This window comes from Lissotriton helveticus, chromosome 8, assembly GCF_964261635.1.
Source record: "Lissotriton helveticus chromosome 8, aLisHel1.1, whole genome shotgun sequence".
Taxonomy (NCBI): Eukaryota; Metazoa; Chordata; class Amphibia; order Caudata; family Salamandridae; genus Lissotriton; species Lissotriton helveticus.
Genome location: NC_136069.1, coordinates 1,312,134,222 through 1,312,156,800, shown reverse-complemented (window position 1 = coordinate 1,312,156,800; position 22,579 = coordinate 1,312,134,222). Strand labels below are relative to the sequence as shown.

Below are 22,579 nucleotides of genomic sequence, written 5' to 3'. Positions count from 1 at the left end.
CCCCCTGTGCCACCACGGCGGCCACCACGCCTGCGCGGAGGTTGGTTCTACGCAGGCTTCTGGCTGAACAAATGTGTAGGGGCGCCCCTTCCGTGGCAGGGTGTGTGGTGGAGAGACCCAAGTACTCGGCCCGAGAGTCACTGTCTGCCTTATCGCCAAACAGGCGAGTACCATCAAACGGCATGTCCACGAGGGAACTCTGGACATCCTCTGAAAACCCCGTGGACTGCAGCCAGGCATGGCGACGCAAGGCCACTGTAGTGGAGATGGCTCTCCCCAAAGAGTCTGCGGGGTCCAGCCCACACCGAATGGCATCCTTCCCCTCCGCAAAACAGCTTGGGAAAGTACAGCCCGAACCTCCTCCGGGCACTTGGGCAGAGATTGCGCCACTGTGTCCCACACAGCGTGAGAGTAGCGGCTCAAGAGGCATGCGGGGCTGACGGACTGCAGCCCCAGGCTGGCAGAGGAAAACAACTTCTTGCCAGCCTGGGACATCAATAGGCACATCAAACTGCTCCAGTTTCTTCCATTCCTTATCTGCCGGATCGGTAGGGAATTCGCTTTGGGAAGTGGAGGCTTGAGTGACCAGGCTCTCCGGGGTTGGATGATTTGTTAAAAAGGCAGGGTAACCCGGTGCCGGGCGATGACGCCTGGCCACTTTTTTATCCACTGGAACCCCTGTGGCTGGTGTAGACCAGGTGCCCATCAAAACATCCGTCAAGGCCTCATTGAACGGAAGCAGAGGTTCCATAGAACTTGCCGCCGGCTGAAGCACTTCAGTAAGGAAGTTTGTTTTGAGGGTAACAGTAGGCATATCAAGGTCAAGAGCCTCAGCTGTTCTACGGAGCACCACAGTGTAGTGTGGAGCCTTCCTCCATGACAGCGGGAGGAGACACAAACCCAGGCTCAGAGGAGAGGTCAAAGCCACATGCATCCTCAGAGTCCTCCGCCCACTCATGGTCGGACTCGCACTGCCGTGCAAGAGGGTCGTCCGACCCCTCCCAGTCATCCCCCTCCTCCACGACCCGAGGCACAGGCGGCAGCGGCGAGGAAGGCACAGGTGAAAACAAATGCTCGAACGGCGTTGGGAACGGCGCCGGTCGGTGCCGATCCGGCTCCATGTCCCAATTAGGGTCCCAAGCCGGAGCAAAATTGCCCGGAAACTCAGGCAAGGGTGGAGGTGGGACCAACGGAACCCATTGCGGCACCGGGAACAGAGCCAGAGGGGGTGCCAGCGGAGGACCTTGCGGCGCCAGGGCGGAGCTGCCGGCGGTGGCAAGCAAGGGCCCTCAATAGGGACCACAGGGCCCGAAGGCGCGCCGGCGGGAGCCCTAGGCCTGAATAGGCGGTCCATGGCGGCAAGAAACTCTTGCACCTGGGCCGGAGTCGTCGACCGACCCACATAGGGTGGGTAGGCCGCGGGACACCCAGGCTCCAACGGAGCCACAGGTGACGGACCCCTGGCGTCCTCGTCGGGAGAACGACGGGGTGACGTCTGAGAGCAAACAAGCTTCTTCAACTTTTTCTTGTGACCTCTCTTACCCGATTCCGAGGGTGAAGACTTTGACCCAGAGAAGCGATGATGATGGCTCCGTGGTCGGTCCCTCAAGCGACCCCTGGACCTGGAAAGGCGCGGAGACGACTGCCTGGCCTCCAGCAGCTTTCGAGACCGCTCCCGCAAAGCCTTCGGAGCCATGGCCAGACAGTCGGAACATGACCGGGAGTCATGGTCTCGCTCCAGACAGTAGACACAGATGCCGTAGGGGTCGCCCACCGACATCGTACGGCGACAGGCCCCACAGGATTTAAACCAAGGCATCCCTAAGTGGCACCAGGAGTCAAAGACTCAGAAGTAAAGACAAAAGTCTCAAAAAAGTTAGTCAAAAAGTGACTAGGGTACATGCTCTAACAGGATCTGCGCTTGCTGGCGTGGAAAAAGAAAGAACTGACGTCAGAGCGCATGGGTGGCACCTAAGTACTCTCCGTGACGTCATCTCAGCGCTTACAACGCCAGCGACGGACGGGGAGTCGCACGACGCCACCTACCCACGCGCAGGCATACTGCTGACAAAAAACTTTCAGGATCCAGTCTGACGCCTGGGGATGTTCTATAGTGAGGAATCGATCACTAACGTGTCTCTTTCAGATGTGTCATTTCCAACATCCTCAGAAAGCAGCATGGGCATACAGAATGCAGTTGGCTGCTCCGTCATAGTGACTTCAAGGAGTGACCATTCGAATGGGTGGAGGCCCGCCAACTACAGGAAAGTCCACCTTCATTTTCAAGTCCCTGCTGAGGCTCAGAAGTTAAAAGGTAGGTCAGGCCTACCCTGTTCCATGGAGGCCTCTGACAAGCTCCTACCTGTAACCTGAAGACTTATATCTTGTACACTGGATTTTGTGAACTGTCTCCAGGTTACCATTAAAACTCTGACTCGCTCTCAGGGCCAGTATAATGCTGACTTGCTATGGACACTGAAGGAAGGGGTACCCTGGCCTTCAGTTAGACTGGTCCTGTTGTGGGGGTCCTAGAAGTGGGCACAGTAGACTCAATGGATAAAGTCATCCTGGAAATGGAAGAAGGCCTGGGTGGCTGGAGCTCTGTGCAAGTAGAGTGCTCGGACATGGGGGACCTTGGGACTGATACCCAGAAGAACCATAGGTAATGAGACTACCATGGCTAGACAGCAGGGCAGGTCCAGCCCCCTACAGTTGAAGGTTGCAGAAGAATGCTCCTGTGGCAGAGGTACCCCGACCAGGAGCATCATGCGAAATATCTGCGAGTTAATTCATGTACTGGAGCCAGAGATAGTTGAAAATTAAGATGATGCTCTTGCATGGCATTAAATACTTAGCTGGAGGCCCCCAGATGTATGGGCACCCTTTGGGAACCGATCAACCCAGCAACATAAATTGGAAATGGCCTTGGTTTAGTTAAAGCTTCACCTTTTACCCGGATTGCCTAACTACTCCCATTGGTCCTGCCTGAGTGCTTCCCCCCACTAATTCTGAACCATAAACGTAGAGGTGGAGTTGTCATCCCATGCAATATGTTGGTACCAAAGAAATGTGCCCTTTTCCCAGGTGGGTTCCTGGGCCTCACTAGTACAGTCTGTGCCAGTGGGAACAACAGTAGAGCAACACATCTGATCACCCCCCCCGCATCAATAGGCACATCAACGAGGCCTGGCAGAAGCATGGCACCACCGCTCTACACCAGGTAAGAAGTGCTGTGTGGGTGATGAAGTCGATCAGGAACATCTGTTCTTCAGGACATGTTGTAATGCTCAGAAGAAAGCAGGACAGAGGTACCCTTGCAGCCAGTGAGTAGCAAGCCTAACTACTGAAAATACAAAATTAAATACACTAAACATCACCAAGGACGGCAGCAAGAGCAGCATTAAGGCCTATTACCCCTTGGGAAAAGTAGAATATTTAAATACCTGTACCCAAGAGAGACAGGGCACTCACGCAATACCTACATTTTTTTTGAGTGCCACCTGGAGCTGTGGCATTCCTACAACGATGCCGCTGCGCAGGGAGAAATTGCTTAACAATAAGTTTCCCAGGAAGTTTAAGCGAGTGCCGAAGAAGTGCACAATACCTATGACACCAAGCCTCTGGAGCTCATCTGGAAATACTCTTACTAAAGGTAGCAAAACTGTATTTTTTTTTATATGTGTAAAGTCAATGTCAAAGTCAATAGCTTTGACTTATCATGCATGGCAAATGTTTTCCATGTTACAGAAAATCAAATAGGCACTATGTTTTTCTCTCCAATTAAATAGCAAAAAACCATGCACGTAACCATACAGGCCATATTTATAGGACCTTTATCGTGAATGGTTGTAAATGACTTGTTTTTCCAACAGAAATCGTATTGGTACCAGGGCAGGACGGACTCTGTAGTCACACATTAATCAAGAGTAAGCATCTGCTCACGTTTGTAGCGTCTCCCTGTGTCCCTGCATGTTCAACAAGGAAAGCCTAATGACCATTCACGGGCTAAATAAAGGCTGAAATATTTCGACCTATCGGATGGGAACATTAATTCCTAAAAGCATACCTCTGATCTATTTTAACCCAGCCCTAGATCTCTGAATAATACATTTGTGACAAAGGATTTAAAGGCTATTTTAACACACTCGCTCAACCCTGCCTTCACTCACTGCTACCACTCAAAGAGCTCCACTTACAAACATTCCGAGCCCACCCATAAATGTTCAGTGTCTGGGTCCAATGATGTAGCATGCCAGAGGTGGTACCTGTGGGTGAGGAATACATACATACATACATACATATATATATATATATATATATATATGTGTGTGTGTGTGTGTGTTCTCTATTTTACACACCATCTCAGAGAAAATGTACTATCTGATAAATTGTCAAGCAAGCACCGATTTACCTGGATGCATTACGCACACATGTCTCAGGTACAGGCAAGACAGACACTGTCACAAATAACTGGGTCTCCCCTCTCCGTGTGTTTATTGCATAGTATAATAGGGAAGTTAAGGGTATACCCTTACCAAATACTTCTCAATCCTCTTCGGTGTATAAAGTAGTGTGGATGCTCCAGGAAACCAAAAGTGAAACAATTGGGGTAAATTAACTTCTGATTTTTATGCTGAAGCATATCTCAAATGTATAGCAAATAAAAGTATGTTCTAGAAAAATAAATGTCCATGGTGAACACTTTTGGCACAGCTGCCATGGTCCAGTGTCAACAGCAAGGATGGTTAACATAGCCACAATTTGACTTAATGTTCCATGGTGTGTTGCTTCTGTTAGATAACTCATTAATACACTTAGTGAATGAAGGACAAATAGTTAGGCCACAACTTAAAACAGCTTTGCAAAAAACATACCTTTTCATAGATTTGACTAATTTCATCATTGGAGCTGAAAACCAATGGAATAGAACCACAGCCTGACACCCAGATTATTTTTTGTATGGCTTTTATAACACAGATGTCAGGGATGAACTTTGAAGCCTAAAAAGAACACAAACCACAAATGTTACAAAAATAAAATGGCAAAACGTTTTAACAGGCATTTAGTAAATGTTCACAAAAGACTTAAGTAAAATAAAGTTACAGACCTGTAACAATGATTCATGAGTGTGAGTAAATATAAAGCTCCTTATCCTATGGGTTTCCCCACGATAATTGTTGTTCCCAAGATCTTTTTAATCCCTGTGAAAACTTGGCAGATTGGGTTAACCCCTTGGATTTACCAATTTCAAGCACAAAGAGATGATGTATAGCTGATCCCAAATATACAAATTATATATACATTTCGGGGGGTAATGTGGGGCAGTGAGTTAACCACATCCCTCACTGTCAGCTCTTGTGTGAATGCATAGGCATCTGGATGATGAATAGCACAAAGACTGAGGTCAGACTTTTTCATCATCCTACTCCGTTCTGGTCCCACAATCTGTGATAAAAATCCTGGCCTTCAAAATGCATTCCAAATATAGCTGGATTACAAGACAAACAACACTTTTAGCTACGGTATTTGTGAGAAGGTGGCTCTATATATACTGGACAATAAGGCAGTACAGTGTGTATAGAGTCCATAAACCCCAAAGGTTTAACAGAGGTTAAAGTCAGAACTGACCTTACTCTCCAAAGTGGTAGCTTGGTCGAGCAGTAAGGCAGTACCAGAGGACAGTGTAAAGCATTTGTTGTACACACTCAGTCAGCAAAAGGTTTCACACACTCAAGAACTGAACTCCAGGCCAATTGTTATTATATCCTTAGATATAGTTGTTTTATTTTTAAACCAACAGTTATAAAAATATACTTAGAGATACGAGTACTCTCAGGTAAATACTTTGCAGAGGAGCAATAAGTTTGTACACACAATAATCACAGGTTAGCTAATAGCAATACAGTTCTGAAACACACTAGCATTGAGCTCAATGGGTTTTCATAGGAAAGTACAGTTGATTACTTTATGGATTACTTTGGTAGTTCCAGGACTAGATCTTGGATTCAGTCCTGGGGTCTAAGCTGAAAACAGATTAGCAAAAACGTTTTAGTTACAGTGATGATTTTTCCTGAATATAGAGCGGTTTTAAAAGTTCACACTTAGAAACTTTTCGAGGTGATTCTCACAATGTTATTCAATGGGAGGAAATTCAGGTTACAGGTAAAGTACGATCGCGTTACTTTTGAAGCCTAGCACTAGTCTCCTAGGGCCAACACTGGGGGCTTAACTCAAAACAGGTAGGTAATTGCGTTTCAGTATGTCGTACAATTTTTAAATAATATTTGCAGTTTTCAAAACTTCACACTTAGAAAATTTTCGAGTCAAAAATGGGTCAATGTTATCCAATGGCAGGTAAGTGAATTACCAGTTTCCAGGTGAGTACTTGGTTGGTGAAGTTAGGGTTCTAGGCATAGACTCAGGGTTCCCCCAAGGTCAGGTGAGTACAGTTAGTTCAGTCCCAGTGGCGTAGGGGCGGCCGGGTGCAGAGGTAGGTAGGACCAATGTTATACAATGAGGGAAAGGGGGCCTTCGTTTGGTGGCTGCTGGCTAGCAGGCCACGCGGCTCTGGGAGCTGGGCTCCTGGTCACTTGCTCTGGGCAAGGGGGGAAGTAGGTTAGGGCAAAGAGGTCACAGCCAGCGGCACTCGGGCGGCTGGGTGCAGGGTGCTTTTGAGCCGGCGGGCGCTCAATGTTATCCAATGAGGATCTTGAAAAAGGAACAAAGGCTGCAGGCTCGGGGACGGTGACTCTCCAGGGGCGACCAGCACTTCGAGAGGTAAGTTGGGATGTTGGAGCACAGGTAGGTACCCCAAAGGGAGGCACAGGGGGCTGTAGGGCGCCGGGTGCAGGGGTGTCTTTGGGTGTTGGAAAAGCTTACCCTCGGCTGGTCGCGGTTGGAGTGGCCACTGGTTCTGAGTCTGCAGGCGTCGGCAGGTTCGTCGAGGAGGGTCTTTGGGCACTGGACTTCGGGTCCCAGTCGCCGGGGGGACGTCCTCGTGGTCTTGGTTCGGGTTGGCCCGGCCCGGGCTCGGCTGGTGCAGAGTGGGCTGGTCCGGAGCTTCCTGGTGGGCACCAGGTGGGTTGTTGCAGCAGAGCCTCTGCTGATGGGAGTCCCAATCGTCGAGAGGGTCAAGGCAGGCAGGTCCTCTGGGTGTCCCAAGGTTGCTGTCCGCGGAGGTCGCCGGGTTTAGGCAGGAGCAGGTTCCAGGATCAACAGGCCGGTGGGGCTGGGGCTGGGGCCAAGTCAGTTGTTGTTGTCCTGTTAGAAGCTGCACGGCGGGTCTTCTTGTTTTTCTTTCTTCTTTTTGTTATCGGGATCTAAGGAAGGAAGGTTCAGGGAGCCCCTAAATACTGAATTTAGGGGCGTTACAGGTAGGGCAAGGGCAGGGACCAATGGGTCCCTGTCCTGGGGTGAGTACACCCCCTAGCCTGCTCCTCTTCTGTGGGAGGGGGGCAGGAGCCTAGCTGGGATTGGACAGGACTCCCCATCTACAAGATGGCCGGGGTCCAGGGGTCGTGCTTCACCTCGCCTCCTCAACCTGAAGGGTGGAGTTGGCACAGGTTGGCACACCCCCCTTCCTGACGTAGTTTTTCCTGCCAGTCTTCCCGCCAGGGTGGGGGTGGGCCTGGTGGGGGGCTGGTTGCTGGGTACAGCAAATGGTCTGGAGAAGCTCTCAGAGGCGGTATGCCTTTGAAGCTTCCCCCTGTCCATCCTGGGGGAGGAGACATATCACCTCGCACAGGATGTGCATTGTTGCAGGCCCAGGAGAGCGGGGGCTCTCCACCCAGGGGTGCAGCAACATGTCTGCTGTGTGGCAGCCTCTGCAGCCACTCAGCCCAGACGTGGATTGTAGGTTCGGGTTTTGTAGGGCATCTCTAAGATGCCCTCTCGTGCATTTCACATTAAATCCCACACTGGCATCAATGCGGGTTTAAGGTGCTGAGAAGTTTGGTACCAAACTTGTCAGTCTTCAGTGTAGCCATTATGGTGCTGTGGAGATCGTAATGACGACCTCTCAGCACCATATACTCTTAAATGACATCACTGAACTTACAGTGCCCAGGAATGGCCCGGGGTACTGTAGGGGCACAGGGCTCATGCCCCGGTGCCCTCACCTCTGGCATAGGGCACCCAGATAGAGGGGTGACTGAAGTATGCCAGGGCAGTGGGTTCTGTGGGCATGGCACACAGGGATGTGTGCCATATCGACTCTTGCTTTTAGTTCTGTACTTAGGCACTCAGCCTGCAAAGGCAGTGTGTGGGTGTCAGGGTACAGGGTCCCTGAGGGTGGCACAATAAGTGCTGCAGCCTTCAGAGGACTTCTCTGGTCACCATGCCCTGGGTACCATTTACTAGGGGCTGACAGGTGGCAAGAGATGCCAATTGGGTGTTTTGTTTCAGCATAGCTTTTCTTTGTAGGGAAGGAACACAGGCCCTGGGTACCTGGTTGGAAGGGACCCAGAGCACACTCAGTCCAAGTACATCAGCAGTTCAGAAAAAAAAGTGGGGGCATACCAAGGCAATAAAGATGGCACTTTCTCACAGTGTTCAACACTGATACATGCATGTCTTCCAGGGCCCGGCTACTGTAGCTTATCTGGGAGTTTGAAGAAACAGTTACATACCTTCGGTAACACTCTTTCATGTAGATACCTAATCACTGATTCATCACTTTAGAACATCCCCCAAGAGGTCCCTTGCTCACTTTGCCACTGGATTCAAGCAAGCCTGGCTGAAGACGGCTGTAATGCCAGAAACCGGTCCTAGGAAGCTTGTTTCAGGTCCAGGGAAGGCATGGCTTGGCAGTTCGGGCTGGACTGTTCCCATGAGGCACAGGGTCAGACTGATTTGCATATGGCCATGTCTGAACTGGGGTGGCAGAGTGGGCTAAAGAACGGTGATGGATTAAACCCAGATCTGTTGACTGGGTGTGAGTGTTTGATTGGTTCAGATGCTCCGTCCATCACCACCCCCTTTTGTACCTCTTTGTTCGCCATAAGTTGGCAGGGTATGCTCAGACGTGAGTCCCTTGCTCACTTTGCCACTGGATTCAAGCAAGCCTGGCTGAAGACGGCTGTAATGCCAGAAACCGGTCCTAGGAAGCTTGTTTCCAGTCCAGGGAAGGCATGGCTTGACAGTTCGGGCTGGACTGTTCCCATGAGGCACAGGGTCAGACTGATTTGCATATGGCCATGTCTGAACTGGGGTGGCAGAGTGGGCTAAAGAACGGTGATGGATTAAACCCAGATCTGTTGACTGGGTGTGAGTGTTTGATTGGTTCAGATGCTCCGTCCATCACCACCCCCTTTTGTACCACACAGGGATGTGTGCCATATCGACTCTTGCTTTTAGTTCTGTACTTAGGCACTCAGCCTGCAAAGGCACTGTGTGGGTGCCAGGGTACAGGGTCCCTGAGGGTGGCACAAAAAGTGCTGCAGCCTTCAGAGGACTTCTCTGGTCACCATGCCCTGGGTACCATTTACTAGGGGCTGACAGGTGGCAAGAGATGCCAATTGGGTGTTTTGTTTCAGCATAGCTTTTCTTTGAAGGGAAGGAACACAGGCCCTGGGTACCTGGTTGGCAGGGACCCAGGGCACACTCAGTCCAAGTACATCAACAGTTCAGAAAAAAAAGTGGGGTCATACCAAGGCAATAAAGATGGCACTTTCTCACAGTGTTCAACACTGATACATGCATGTCTTCCAGGACCCGGCTACTGTAGCTTATCTGGGAGTTTGAAGAAAAAGTTACATACCTTCGGTAACACTCTCATGTAGATACTTTTTGCACAGATTCATCACTTTAGAACACCCCCCAAGAGGCTAGATTGTATCCGGTGTGTTTTATAGCAGTGGTCCTGCACACAGTCAATTGCTCTTTGCAGCTTCACGCTGACTCAAAACAATCACAGAAGTGTCGAAGAAGAGCCGCCTATAAGCACCACCCCTGTGCACAGATGTCAGTCTTCCTCCATTTCCACACTCTCAGACATGGAGCATGAACATATAACTGTAGGTAACAGTGTGGGCATGATTAACTTGGGACCTTATTAGATGTTACCAGAGGCAACTCTAGAGAACGGGCAGGTAGAAGGGTGGTGAGGAATCTGTCGTTATATAAAGTATCTAGCAGCAAGAATTACTGAAGGGAATCAAGGGGGCGTGGCCAAGAGTATCAAGATGGCGGACACACTTTAGGAGTGCTCCGGACTCCTCTGTCATCCGCTCTGAATCAGTTTGCCATCGGGACCCTAGTGACCGTGCAATCCCTGACCCGCTCACCTGGAGGTCCGGAGGCCCCCGCTGCCGTGCTGTTTTGCGATTCTTGGGGCGGCGGACTCCTCTTTTTCCCGAACATCCTCATGGCCTCTCATAAGATGGTGGCTGCCGCCGCGGCCGTCAGCTCCCTGCCTAGTCTGGAGCCCTGACTGTCGCTGCGGAGCACTTAGTCACCGGCATCTTGAGACCAGCCGGCTGGACTGTGGACTTGCCTCGCCGTGATATTGGTGCAGCTAACAGGGGTTGGCCTGGGAGACGGCCAGTCTGCTTCCTCGAGCTCACCCCTGCCTCTTGGGAGTCCAGGTCCTGCATTGATCCACCCTTGAGTCCTGTTCGCTTGGCCTGGGGGGAGCTGTGTTGTCCCCGCTGCCCCCCAGTGCGGCCGTAGACTTGCTTCCTCGCTGGAAGGGCCGCGGCCATGCTCCTGTGCCCCCCCCCCCCAGCTGCCGTGGACCCAGGGGCTGCGTCACCGGCCTCCTGTGCCTGGCCGGTGTGACTGTGGACCTGCCTTCTCCACGGTATTCGTGCGGCTGACGCTGCGGGGGCCTGGGAGACGGCCCGCCTGCGTTATCGCGCTCCCCCTGCCCTTCGGACGATTTGCAGCACCCACCTGTCCGATGTGATGTTGAGCCAGTGGAGGAGGTGATGGCGAACCCGGCCCCCCCCACTGGCGTCACGTGGGCCTGAAATCTCGGACTAAGAAGGCTTTGAGGCGGATGCTGCGGGGGTGGATGTGAACTGGCCTCGCCGTTCTCCCCGGGCACCGCCACAGCGGTTACCACGTCCGCCACCGCGCTGGATGTTAGTCTGCGGCCCGTGGCTGGCAGGACGTGTGGGGGCGCCCCTCCCTTGGCCACGAAAGGGACGAAAGGCAGCAGTTTGCTGGCGCGGGGCCGACAGGCCCAAGGACTTGGCCATAGCCCTGGAGTACCGTGCCGCATCTCCACCCTCCGCAAGGCGACGACGCCGCCTACCGACACGCAAGGGTACTGCTACGCAAAAGTTTACGGATCCAGTCTGACACCTGGGGATATTCTAAGGTAAGGAATCTAATACTAACCGGTTTCTTTCAGATACATCGTTACCGAAGGTAAGTAACTCGTACATCTGATAGAGACTACTAACCACAGATTCCTTAACGTAGAATAGATACCCTAGCCATACCCAGAAGGGAGGAGGGCCTGCAAGAGAGCCTCCCAGTAGGAAGAAACACAGGGCCCCAGCAGGGGATGTGTAATGGGGAAAAGAAGGGCGGCCCAGCCCCCAACAAGCAGAAGGAAGTAAGGACGAGGCAAAGGGAGGCCAGGACAACCCAAGCTCAGCCAAGGTACCAGGGACATCCACCAGAAAGCCCCGGAGGGACAGACAACAGCAGAGGAGTACAGCGGAAGAAAATAATCATCCCAAAACTCCAAGGAGAAGAGGTAGAAATGGAGGCAGGAAAACACACACAGTGAGGGGACAGCTGAACCAGCCACAGCCTTGAGTCAGCGGATGTGAGAAGTTGGCCTGATGTGCAGTGTTCACTATTCTAGTGATCACTATATATCAGTCCAAACAACCCTTATTGATGATTGGTTGTAAGTCAACCTTATAGACCAGCTATCCTAGTAGCATGGATACGAGCAGTCTAAGGCTAAGACTCTAGAGGGCGTGTTAAGCCAGCTGTTTTACCATCACATTACCCCTTGAACACCCAGTGAAAGGACACCACACAAGTGTTATGAAAATAACAATGTATTTATTAGAATCACAACAACCCTGTACTCTTTATGAGGACAGGGTGCTAAGCACACAACAAAACTCTTATGAAAATACTTAAGTTAGCACGTTATACACAAATGCCCGAGGGGCACGAAAAACCATATACTCTAAAAGTGGAATGCGAAATTACTAGCAGGTAAGTACAGTACTAATAGGCTTTGGAATCGCTAGGACTTGACTATAGAATCGTTAGATTACTTCTAGGAGGCCTAGGGGACTCGGGTGCAGAGTGTGCACTCTCACGTGGGATGCGGGACAAAGTCTATGGAAGCTAGTAAAGGCAAAGTTAGTGTTCACGGGCGAACCCGACCTGGTAGGGAGAAAACGACAGTGGATCCTGACCCTAGGATAGTGAGGCTATGCTGGGACACCGAAGTGCCGAAGTTACCTAGCCCAGGGGCTGCAGCTGCATAGGTCTGAAAAGACGTCGGGAATCTCGTTGCCGGACCAGGAGCCTGGAAGAAAGAAGTTGCTGGCAGGCGACCAGTGAAGGAAAGTTCGATGGATCCAAGCCTGGATCAAGGAAGAAGAAAACCTGAAAGAAGAGGGGACCAAGTTCTTGAATCACTAGCCAGTGATTAAGTGGGCACCAGGATGGCACCGGGCGAAGTCACCGCAGTCAGGTGAGTGGGCGCTGCTGGGCTCTGCAGTCTCTCGGACCAGGAGGCGTTGTCGGCGACCAGGATGGAGGTGCGAGCTGTCCCACGAAGGTTCTTGCTGTCGACGTCGCTGGACCCAGGATTGGGCAACAAGTCTTGGCAAATGCAAGGCCCACGCGGTGGACCTAAAATGGCGTCTTAGCCGGACCAGGAGGGTCCAGGGTACTTCTCCGATGGAGGGAAGCAAGGGCCAGTCTGGAGCAACCAGACTAGCAGCAGTGATGTCGTCGGGCGTCGTTCAGAAGGCCACAAGCCAGCGGGCTAGTAGCCAAACAACGCGGTGAGCAGCAAAAAGCAGAAGGGCCCCACGCAGATCGTGGAGATGCTGGGAGGCTGCACTTCGGTGCTGGAGCTGCTCAGGGTCGGGGCTTCTCGGACCCCAAAGCACTCACCAGGAAATTACTCGGCGGGCTTGCTGTGCAGAAGTCGTGCAGTCTTGAAGATGGCCGGTCCCTCGAGGTCTCGTCACACCCACGAATCTCAGCGTGACTGATGATGTAGGTAGAGGTCAGAGGTGCCAGGGAAGCCGGTTCTCGTCGAGCTGGGCAGTCTTGATCCGGAGGAGAGACTTGCAGCAGACCGCAGTGTTCTTAAGATGGTGCCTGCGGATGCAGGGTGACTACTCCTTAGTCACAAGGGAGAAATCTTAGGAAGAAGTCTTGAGTTCCTTTCGTGGAAAGTAGTTTCAGGATTCAAAGATGATCTGATTTGGAAGGGGGCCAGTTCCTACCTTTATCCTGTAAAAAGGGGCTGGCACGCGACTAAGTCCTGCCCTAGGGGTGGGACTAGGAGGGGGGTGGTTACACCCACTTCCTTGGCGGGCTTTTCCCCAGCACAGGGTCTGGAGTGACCCTGGAACTGGTTCCAGCCAGCCTATGCACAGTGAGCACCGGGGTGCCACGTGCAGTCACCTTCCTCTGAAGCCCTGCCTACCTACAATACACAAACCCTGTCTGGGACGGTGCTGGCACCGCCCCTGGCAGGAAACCCTTTGTCCTTATCTCCTGCTCTGGGAGGACTCCCAGCAGCAGGAGGGCAGACTTGTGTCTCGGTGGCAGCATCCATTTTGTGGATGCTAAGGCTCTGTCTGATTTTAACCGGGGTTAGGGGTTACATGCATGTCGTGTCCCTCTAGAAGGGTGGAATGCTAACCCCGTCGCCAGAATTGGCGAGGGGTTAGTATTCCAATTCGTATGACACCTTACTCGACATGTTTTGATAAAGCGATACCAGAGTTGGCATATAACCGCGAGGATTATAATGCACTTAAGAGTATATGGTATGCGATATCATGGAAACGGCTAAGGGATGGATCCCGAAAGCCGCAGACAGGCTCAGCTCATGCCAGAGCACCATCTCACACGATTCCAAGCACTCTGCCTTCAGGATTGTTTAAGGCCTGCCATAGGAGTGACTGATAGGAGATCTGTGTGTCCATTTTAGGGTTAGATATAGGTATACTATATCTAAAGCAAAGGGTGATTACACCACCTTGCCCCAGCTGTCAAGCAGCCAGTTGTGTCAGATTTGGATGGCCAGCCAGGGGTGGCATAATACATGCTGCAGCCCCTGGTAGGCCCTGGGTACACCTATGCCCTGGGTACCTAAGGTACACTGTACAGGGACTGGTAAGGTGACTCAGTATCCAATTTAGATATGTACCTAAGGCACATGGAATCCATTTTACAGAGAGAGCAGTAGGCCTGGGGTCCTGAATAGCAGGGTCCCAGGTCAACTAAGTCAGAAAACCAGCAAAACACCAGGCAAAAAGTTGGGGGCAACCATAGTCAGGGATCTACCTTCCTACAGCGGACAAGGCAGGAATGGCTCCACAGTCAAGAAAGGCAGGCATGAGAAGAAAGACGTAGTCTCGCAAGGCTCGAGCAGAACAAGAGGCAGGAGCACAAGGGCCCACGCCAAGGCCCCAGGCCGTGGACCAGAAAGAGCAGGCGTGCGCAGCCGGCAGCTGGCAAGTACAATGAAGCCGAGCGCCCAAACCAAGCCGGGCGCAAGACGATGGCAAAGGCCAGGGAAATCCAGAACAACCCCTAAAGGGAGACCGTTCCGGACATAAACTGACCCACGAAAAGAAGTGGGACCAGCCAGAAGAGAAGATGAGAAATACTTAGGACAGACTAAAGCCGTCAACCAGAACACAGAAAAATACCAGGAAATCCTATCCCCCCTGGAACACCAGACAGAGAACCACGCCAAAACGCCGGACAAAAAAGGGCCGAAACACCACAGCACAGTGCTGCAGACGACATGCCAAAGCTGGTCCAGCGATGCAGCGGATACTGAAATGACAGATCCTGGAGCAGCGCAAGCTACGCCCAGAAAAAGATCACAGAAACCGCACCAGTGGTATACAGCAATGCTAGGAAAGGCGAGGTACCCGCAAAGGGGAGTCAACATCCTCCCAGTGTACAATAGCTACAAGTACCCGACTTAGAGTAAGACACGTCCCAAAGAAAACATGGTAACCACTCTTATGGAAAAATCCAGCATCAGAGGACAAGAACATAAGGACTTACAGTAAGAACCACAGACGGCTTATCAATCAGCCAAAAAATACACAATTGCTGGGGGGGGGGATCTGTAACAGCAGCCAACAGTAGAGAGGGGCCAAACGAGGGACCCCGAAGGCACGGCAAACCACACAGACGGGTTAATCAAAACACCAGATTCCAGGAAAAAGGTGGGATAACTCCTCCCATCAAGCCCTGGAGGATCAACAAGCCAAGCTTACGGAGGGGGAGAAAGACGGAGCCCCGCAAGGAGACGTTGAATGGCGGAGCCCGCGTGGGTGTTAAATTAAAAAAAAAACCATCAAAGGGCAGGTCAACCAGACACTCCCTGATATTCTCCAGAAAAACACCATCCTGCAGCCAAGCATGGCGACGGAGAGCCACAGAGCTGGTCATAGCGTGACGAGAGCATCAGCAACATCCAAGGCCGCACGGAGAATAAACGCGGCCAACTCCTGACCATTTAACACATGGTGCCGTAGATCAGCGCGGGCACCTTCGTGGGAGACGCGAGACAGAAGGAACTCCACAGAATCCCACAGGCTGGAAGTAGTCCTGGCCAACACACGTGTGTTGAGCGCTCACAAAGCAGCACTGGAGGAGGCGAAGATGTTACGCCCCCATTAATACAACCATCAGGCCTCCCGTGACGGAGGAAACACCACCAAGGGCAAGGAAGGAAAAGCAGTCTGCAGAAGAGAGCCCTGAGTAGAAGGGTAAAAAGAAAGGCAGATTGTTGTATGTGACCTTGCTGAAGTCACACCCGCAGACGACGTCAGGGCAGAGTCGCGTGGGACCGGCCCGCCGGCGCGCAGAGATGCTGCGGCAAAGAAAATTTTTCGGGATTCAGTCTAACGCCTGGGGATAATTCTACGTTAAGGAATCTGCGGCTAGTAATCTCTATCAGATTTTCCAGGCAGTAGTGCTTAGTAAAAGTGTGCAGCAAGGCCCACGTAGCTGCCTGACAGATGTTGTGCAGGGGGGAAACCGTCCCAATGCAGTAGTAGCTACTGTCGCCCGGGTAGAATGGGCACGCAGTCCCAATGGAGGTTCCTTTTTTGCCAGAGAATAACAGGCCTTGATACACAAGACAACCCATCGGGAGATAGTCCTCTTGTGTAAAGCCCGGCCTTTCTTGGCACCTACGTAGCAAACAAAGAGCTGGTCATCCACCCGGAACTGTTGTGTGAGATTCAGGTAGAATGAGAGCGCACATTTTGGTTTCAGACGGTGGAGCCTCTCTTCCTCTCTGGAAGGGTGCGGAGGCGGAAAGAAAGTGGGCAAGGTGATAGTCTGCCTGATGTGGAAGGCAGTAACAACCTTTAGCAAAAAGGAAGGACGAGTGCGAAGCACAACCTTGTCCGGATGAACAGACCGAAAGGGAGGCTTACAGGAAAGAGCATGGAGCTCAATCACGCGCCTAGCGGAGGTGATGGCAACCAGGAAAGCAGTCTTCAAAGTTAATAAACGAAGAGGACAGTTGTGAAGCGGCTCAAAAGGAGCGCACATCAGATAAGTAAGAACCAGATTCAAGTCTCACTGCTGCATTACAAATGGAATAGGAGGGAAAAGATGAGTAATGCCTTTGAGAAATATATTAACAACTGGGACTTGAAAAGAGAGGGCTGATCAGGGAGTCTGAGAAAGGCCGGAATTGCAGAAAGGTAGTCTTTAATAGTGCCCAGAGCAGAGCCCTGCTGGGCCAGAGAAAGAAGGAACAAAAGGACTTGTGAAAGAGGGGCAGAAAGGGGATCCACAGCCTTTGCTGTGCACCATGCCACAAATGTATTCCACCTGCAGGCGTACACCGATTTAGTGGAGGGACGCCTGGCTGCCGGAATCATATCACAGACTTCAGGAGGCAAGTCAAATGGAATCAACTGTCTCTGCTCAATCTCCACGCATGTATGTGGTGGCTGGACAGGTTCAGGTGGAGGACCGTCCCCTGCTGCTGAATGCTCATACTGAGTAGCTCGGGATAACAAACTCTTCAAGCCCAGTCCGGGGCCACAAGAATAACTTGGGCCCGGTCGCGCCTGATTTTCTTCAACATTCTGGGTAGAAGTGGAGAGGCGGAAAGGCGTACAATAGACCGCAGCTCCACTTGTGACGAAAAGCGTCGCCGATCGAGTCCCGCCTTGGAAATTCCAACACGCAGAAGAGATGACATTGCGCGTTCTCTTCAGTGGCGAATAGATCTAACCAAGGTTCCTCCCACTGTTGAAAGAGACCTTGCGCAACCTCAGATTGAAGACGCCATTTGTGATCCAACAGGCACCTGCGGCTGAGTTTGTCCACCCTGGCGTTCAAGGAACCTGCGAAGTGTTGAACCGTCAAGGAAATGCCTTGACATGCTAGCCATGTCCAGAGACGCAGAGCCTCCTGACAGAGTTCACAACATCACCCCGCCTTGCTTGTTGCAATATCACATGGCGGTTGTGTTGTCTGTAAACACCTGCACTACTCTCCCCTTGGCAGAGGGAAGGAATGCCTTCAGTGCAAGTAGGATCGCCCGGAGCTCCAGAAAGTTGATATGGGGTCTGGACTCCGCCGGAGACCAGAGGCCTCTGATCTCCGTCGTCCCCATATGGCCGCACCATTCCAGGAGGGATGCATCCATCACCACTGTATGCTCCGGTTGGGGAAGGAAAAGGGATCTGCCGCTGACACAATATGGGTTCGTGAGCCACCACTGCAACTGCTGTGCAGTGTCCTCTGAGATCTGGACGTGCTCGGACAGGTCTCCTTGATGCTGTGCCCACTGGAACTTTAGGTCCCACTGCAAAGCCCGCATATGCCACCTGGAATGATTGGTCAGCAGGATGCAGGAAGCCATGAGGCACAGGAGCTTCAAGGTCATCCTGACCGAAACCCAGGACAAGGGTTGAAAGATCGGAATCATAGCCCAAATGTCCCGGACTCGCTGTTCGGGAGGATAAACTCGAACTGCGCCGTGTCCAGAACCGCTTCGATAAAGAGGAGCTTTTGAGAGGGTACCAGATGCAACTTCGGCACGTTGATGGAGAACCCCAACAAATGCAGGCGGTCGGCCGTAGTCTGGAGGAGGGAGACGACTGCCTGAGGCGAGCACGCCTTCAACAGCCAGTCGTCGAGATCGGGGAAGACTGAAACACCTGATCTGCGCAGATGAGATGTGACCACCGCCATCACTTTCATGAACACCCATTAGGCCGAAAGGGAGCACAATGAACTGAAAGTGCTTGTGCCCTACCGTGAACCGCAGGTAACGCCGATGGGCCGGCAGGACAGGGATATGCAAGTCCAACGCTACCATCCAGTCTTGCGGGACTAGTGCAGACAAGACCTGAGCAAGTGTGAGCATCTTGAACTTCTCCTTCAGGAGGAAGCGATTGACGTTCCAAAGGTCTAAGATAGGACACAGGCCCTTGTCCTTCTTTGGAACCAGGAAGTAGTGGGAGTAACAACCACGACCTACTTCTGGCGTCGGAACGCGCTTGATGGCCCCCTTGGCCAAGAGGGACGCAACTTCCTGTTGGAGAAGTACCAAGTAATCCCGCGACATGCAGTGGTACTGAGGTGGCATGGCTGGAGGGGTAGACTCGAACAGGAGGGAGTAGCCATTTTGGACCATCTGTAAAACCCAACTGTCCGAAGTGATGGTGCGCCAGTGGGGGAGGTGACGGCGAATCCTAACAGACGAAAAAATAACTCAGTCAAAAATTGACTTGGGGTACCGCTCCCTCAGGATCTGCGCCTGCTGGCGCGGAAAAAAAGAAAGAACTGCCGTTAGCGCTCATGAGAGTGTCTAAGTAGCTCCAGCAACGCCGTCTTGGCGACTACAACTTCAATGTCGTACGCGGAGCCACACAACGACGCCTACAGACGAGCAGAGATACAGCTGACGAAAACTTTCCGGATCCAGTCTGACGCCTGGGAGTAGTTCTAAGGTAAGGAATCTATCACTAACGTGCTTCTTTCAGATAAGATCTGTTATTAAATTCTGAGTTCCGAGACCCTAAACGCCTTTTCTATATCTGGTCCCAATGGAAAGGTATACTTGTAAGGTGTTACAAAGTAACTCCCAAGTCAGCTCTTTAAGACAGATAGCATTTCAACAGAGAAAAACGAAACTGGCAGCATTCCACGATCAGGACATGTAAAACATACTAGCACATGTCCGACGTTTTACCTACAATGCACCCTGCCCATGGGGGTACCTTGGGCCTACCTGAGGGCTACTCATGTGGGTGGCACAACCAGTGCTGAAAGCCCACTAGTAGCATTTCAATTACAAGCTCTGGCACACTTTACTAGGGACTTACCAGTAAATCAAATATGCCAATCATGGATAACCAATTATAATAACAATTTACACAGAGAGCATATGCACTTGAGCACAGACTAGCAGTGGTAAAGTGCCCAGAGTCCTATAGCCAACAAAAGCAGGTCGGGAAAAATAGGAAGAAGCAGAAAAAACTTGGGAATAGCCCTGCATAAGGGCCATTTCCAACAACCAGGCTGAACGATTCTTCAATTGTGTATTTATTAAACATATGCAGGTTTACAAAGTTATCAGCAATAGACATGTCAAATTGCACAACCAATTTAGCAACTTGTGGCATAAGCATAGATGTCAACCAGGTGCAAAAAAGTAATGTTCTACAGAATACGTTCAATCGGGCAACATTTTACACACTCAGCTTTCCGTGTTGTTCGGGGGCACAGCTTACTCAACGGATCTCAAATATTGTAACAGTGGTTCCCATATGTCATTAGGTCTGGAGGCGGAGGGTAGTTCTTCAGCATAAAGCACCAAACTGTCACGACAGGCCGCCAAGTCCTTAAGCCACCGTGCTGTCGTTGGCGCAGCTGCGTCTTCCCACACCATCGCAATGCATCGCTTAGCTATGAGCAGAGCAATTTTCGCCAGTATACCTATTCTGTCCTTCGCCGAGGGCACAAGCCCCAGCAGACACAATTGCACTGAACATTGTAATTCAAGCCAACCATTTTGGATAATGTGCTTATCACACCCTCCCAGAACACAGCCATTTTTCGTCATTCCCAAGATAGATGCCTGAAGTGAGCAACCCCCGCACCACACCTCTAACATGCATCGGTATATCGAAAACCATATTTAAACAGCTTGTGTGTGGTATAGTACACCTGGTGTATGTATTTAAAGTGTATTATCCAAAGATTCCAATTGAATGTGAGAGCGCCTGTGAGCTGACAACAGTGTTCTCAGTCTGTAGGTCATAGTGGCTGAGTCATGCGAGCATTCCACTTCTCTAAGCTATTATATGGCATCAGTTTCTCCACTCTGGCGGAACGGTATAGTTTGGTGAGAGGTTTAAGTCACGTAGGACTGAGCAGCAGGGTGTGAAAAGTTTGTAGTGTTGGAGGTTCTGCAGGGAAGGTATGGTAGTGGGCTTGTATTGCCTTTTTGAGCCTGTGAAATTGGAAGATTAACAGTGGTGTTTTGTTCAGTATATAACAGAGGTCGCAGTTAGTCAGAAAGATCCCGTCTGGAAACAGGTCCTGCATCTTGACTAGCCCTACCGGTCGTAAAATGCGCATGGCAGCCACTTCATGTGTCACCGATAGGTTTGAGTGACACGCTAGAGGCAAGGGGGGGAGGGGGGGGGGGGGGAATACAACAGCAGTTTCCCGGCCATGCGACCTAATGCCTGCCAAGCCCCTATTGTGTCATCTATAGTGTTGATTTCTGAGTGGGGAGTCTGCCGCCTAGTGTGTGTTCACACGGAGCTCAGCAGGATTGGGTGAACGTTTCGATCCTCCACCGCAACGTGTGGGATGAATTTGTGTGCACCAAGCCAATAGAAAGCATATTGTGCGTGAGCAGATAAATAATACAAGTAAAAATCAGGTACGCTAAACCTAGCCTATTTGTAATTGAGAGTGAGTGTCGGAATATTACTAAACAGATACAAACATTGGGGCAGCACAACCATTTTAATTAGAGCAATGCGGTTGGCGAGCGACAATGGTAGTATCACCCATTTGTCCACTTGCCGCTCTAACTGTGAGGACGCCGAGCTATAATTCTAGCGTAGGACTGTATCCGGGTCCCTGTGAACCCACACCCCTAGATATTTCACAGGGGCGATGGGCCATTCCAGAGCGAAGTCAAGCTCGTGCTGTAGAGTGCACTCTGTCATTGGGACCACCATTGATTTGGACTAGTTAATGTGTGATCGGGAGAACAGCCCAAAGCGTACATATTCTCACAGGATTGGCGCCATGTAGGTCTGCGGTTCGCGGATAAATAACACCATGTCATCTGCATATAGGGAAATGCGGACGGGGCGATGGGCAAAGAGGCAGCCGAGGCTCGGTGTCGCTGTCTAACGATGCAGGCAAGGCACTCCAGTGTTAGCGCAAAAAGCAGGGATGAGTGGGGGCTGCCCTGGCGTGTCCCTCTAGTAATGCATGTTGGGTCGGAGGTGCTGCCTTCCACTAACTCGCGCCGTAGGGTCAGCCAATTAACAAACATGGGGGGGAGCCCATGCGACGCAGGATGTTAAGATAATTCCATTCTATGGAGTCAAAGGCCTTGGCAGCATCCAACAACACAGCCGCCGCCTGCAAACCAGGATCCAGGAGATAAAACATGGCAAAAAGCGTCCACAAGTTGTGCGAGGTGGATCTGATGTGGTAAAGCCAGACCCTGCATAAACGGCTGTAAGCGGGTTGGCCAAAATCTTAGCCAATATCTATGGGGCGGTTTGTCCTTTTTGAGTAAGGCAATTGTGAGAAGTTGGCCTGGTATATGATGTTCACTATTCTAGTGACCACCTTGCACCAGTCCAAACAACCTTAATGGTGATGGTTGTAAAGTCAACCTTTTAGACCAGCTATCCTAGTGGTAGCATGGACAAAAGCAGTCTTAGGCTTAACTCAAGAGGGCATGTGAAGCCAGTTTTACCATATGCAATCCCTTTAATACCAAATGAAAGGACACCACACAGGTTTTATATTCAAAATATATATGTATTTATTTCTAAATCAATCCTCTGTACTCTTTATGAGGGCAGAGGCACAAGCGCATAACAAGTAACTCAATATAACATACAATAAGTTGCACAAATATGGATAGGCCCTGGTGGCCCGCTAAACCATATACTAAAATAGTGGTATAAGAACCACGTCACAAACAATTGCAAGGCCTAGGGCCTTGGGAATCGCTGGGGCTACACTGGACTAACAGTTGTAAGGGAGCAGGAGGCCCACGGGATGCGTGTGCAGTGTCTAATTACGCAAGCGTAAAGTTACAAAGTTAAAGAATTAGGAGTCTTCCGACTGGACTAGGAACTACCCACTTGAAACTAGGAGCCTAGGATAG

General features: G+C 51.1%; 1 protein-coding gene across 1 annotated transcript in view; it reads right to left on the bottom strand.

Annotated features, from left to right (window-relative positions):
- The window catches only part of USP9X (ubiquitin specific peptidase 9 X-linked), a 1,542,050-nt gene that overhangs the window by 652,570 nt on the left and 866,901 nt on the right, over nucleotides 1-22,579 (bottom strand). The window contains exon 25 of the mRNA XM_078658291.1: nucleotides 4,875-5,000. Coding sequence (XP_078514417.1) covers nucleotides 4,875-5,000 — 126 coding nt within the window. The remainder of the gene's footprint in view (nucleotides 1-4,874; nucleotides 5,001-22,579) is intronic.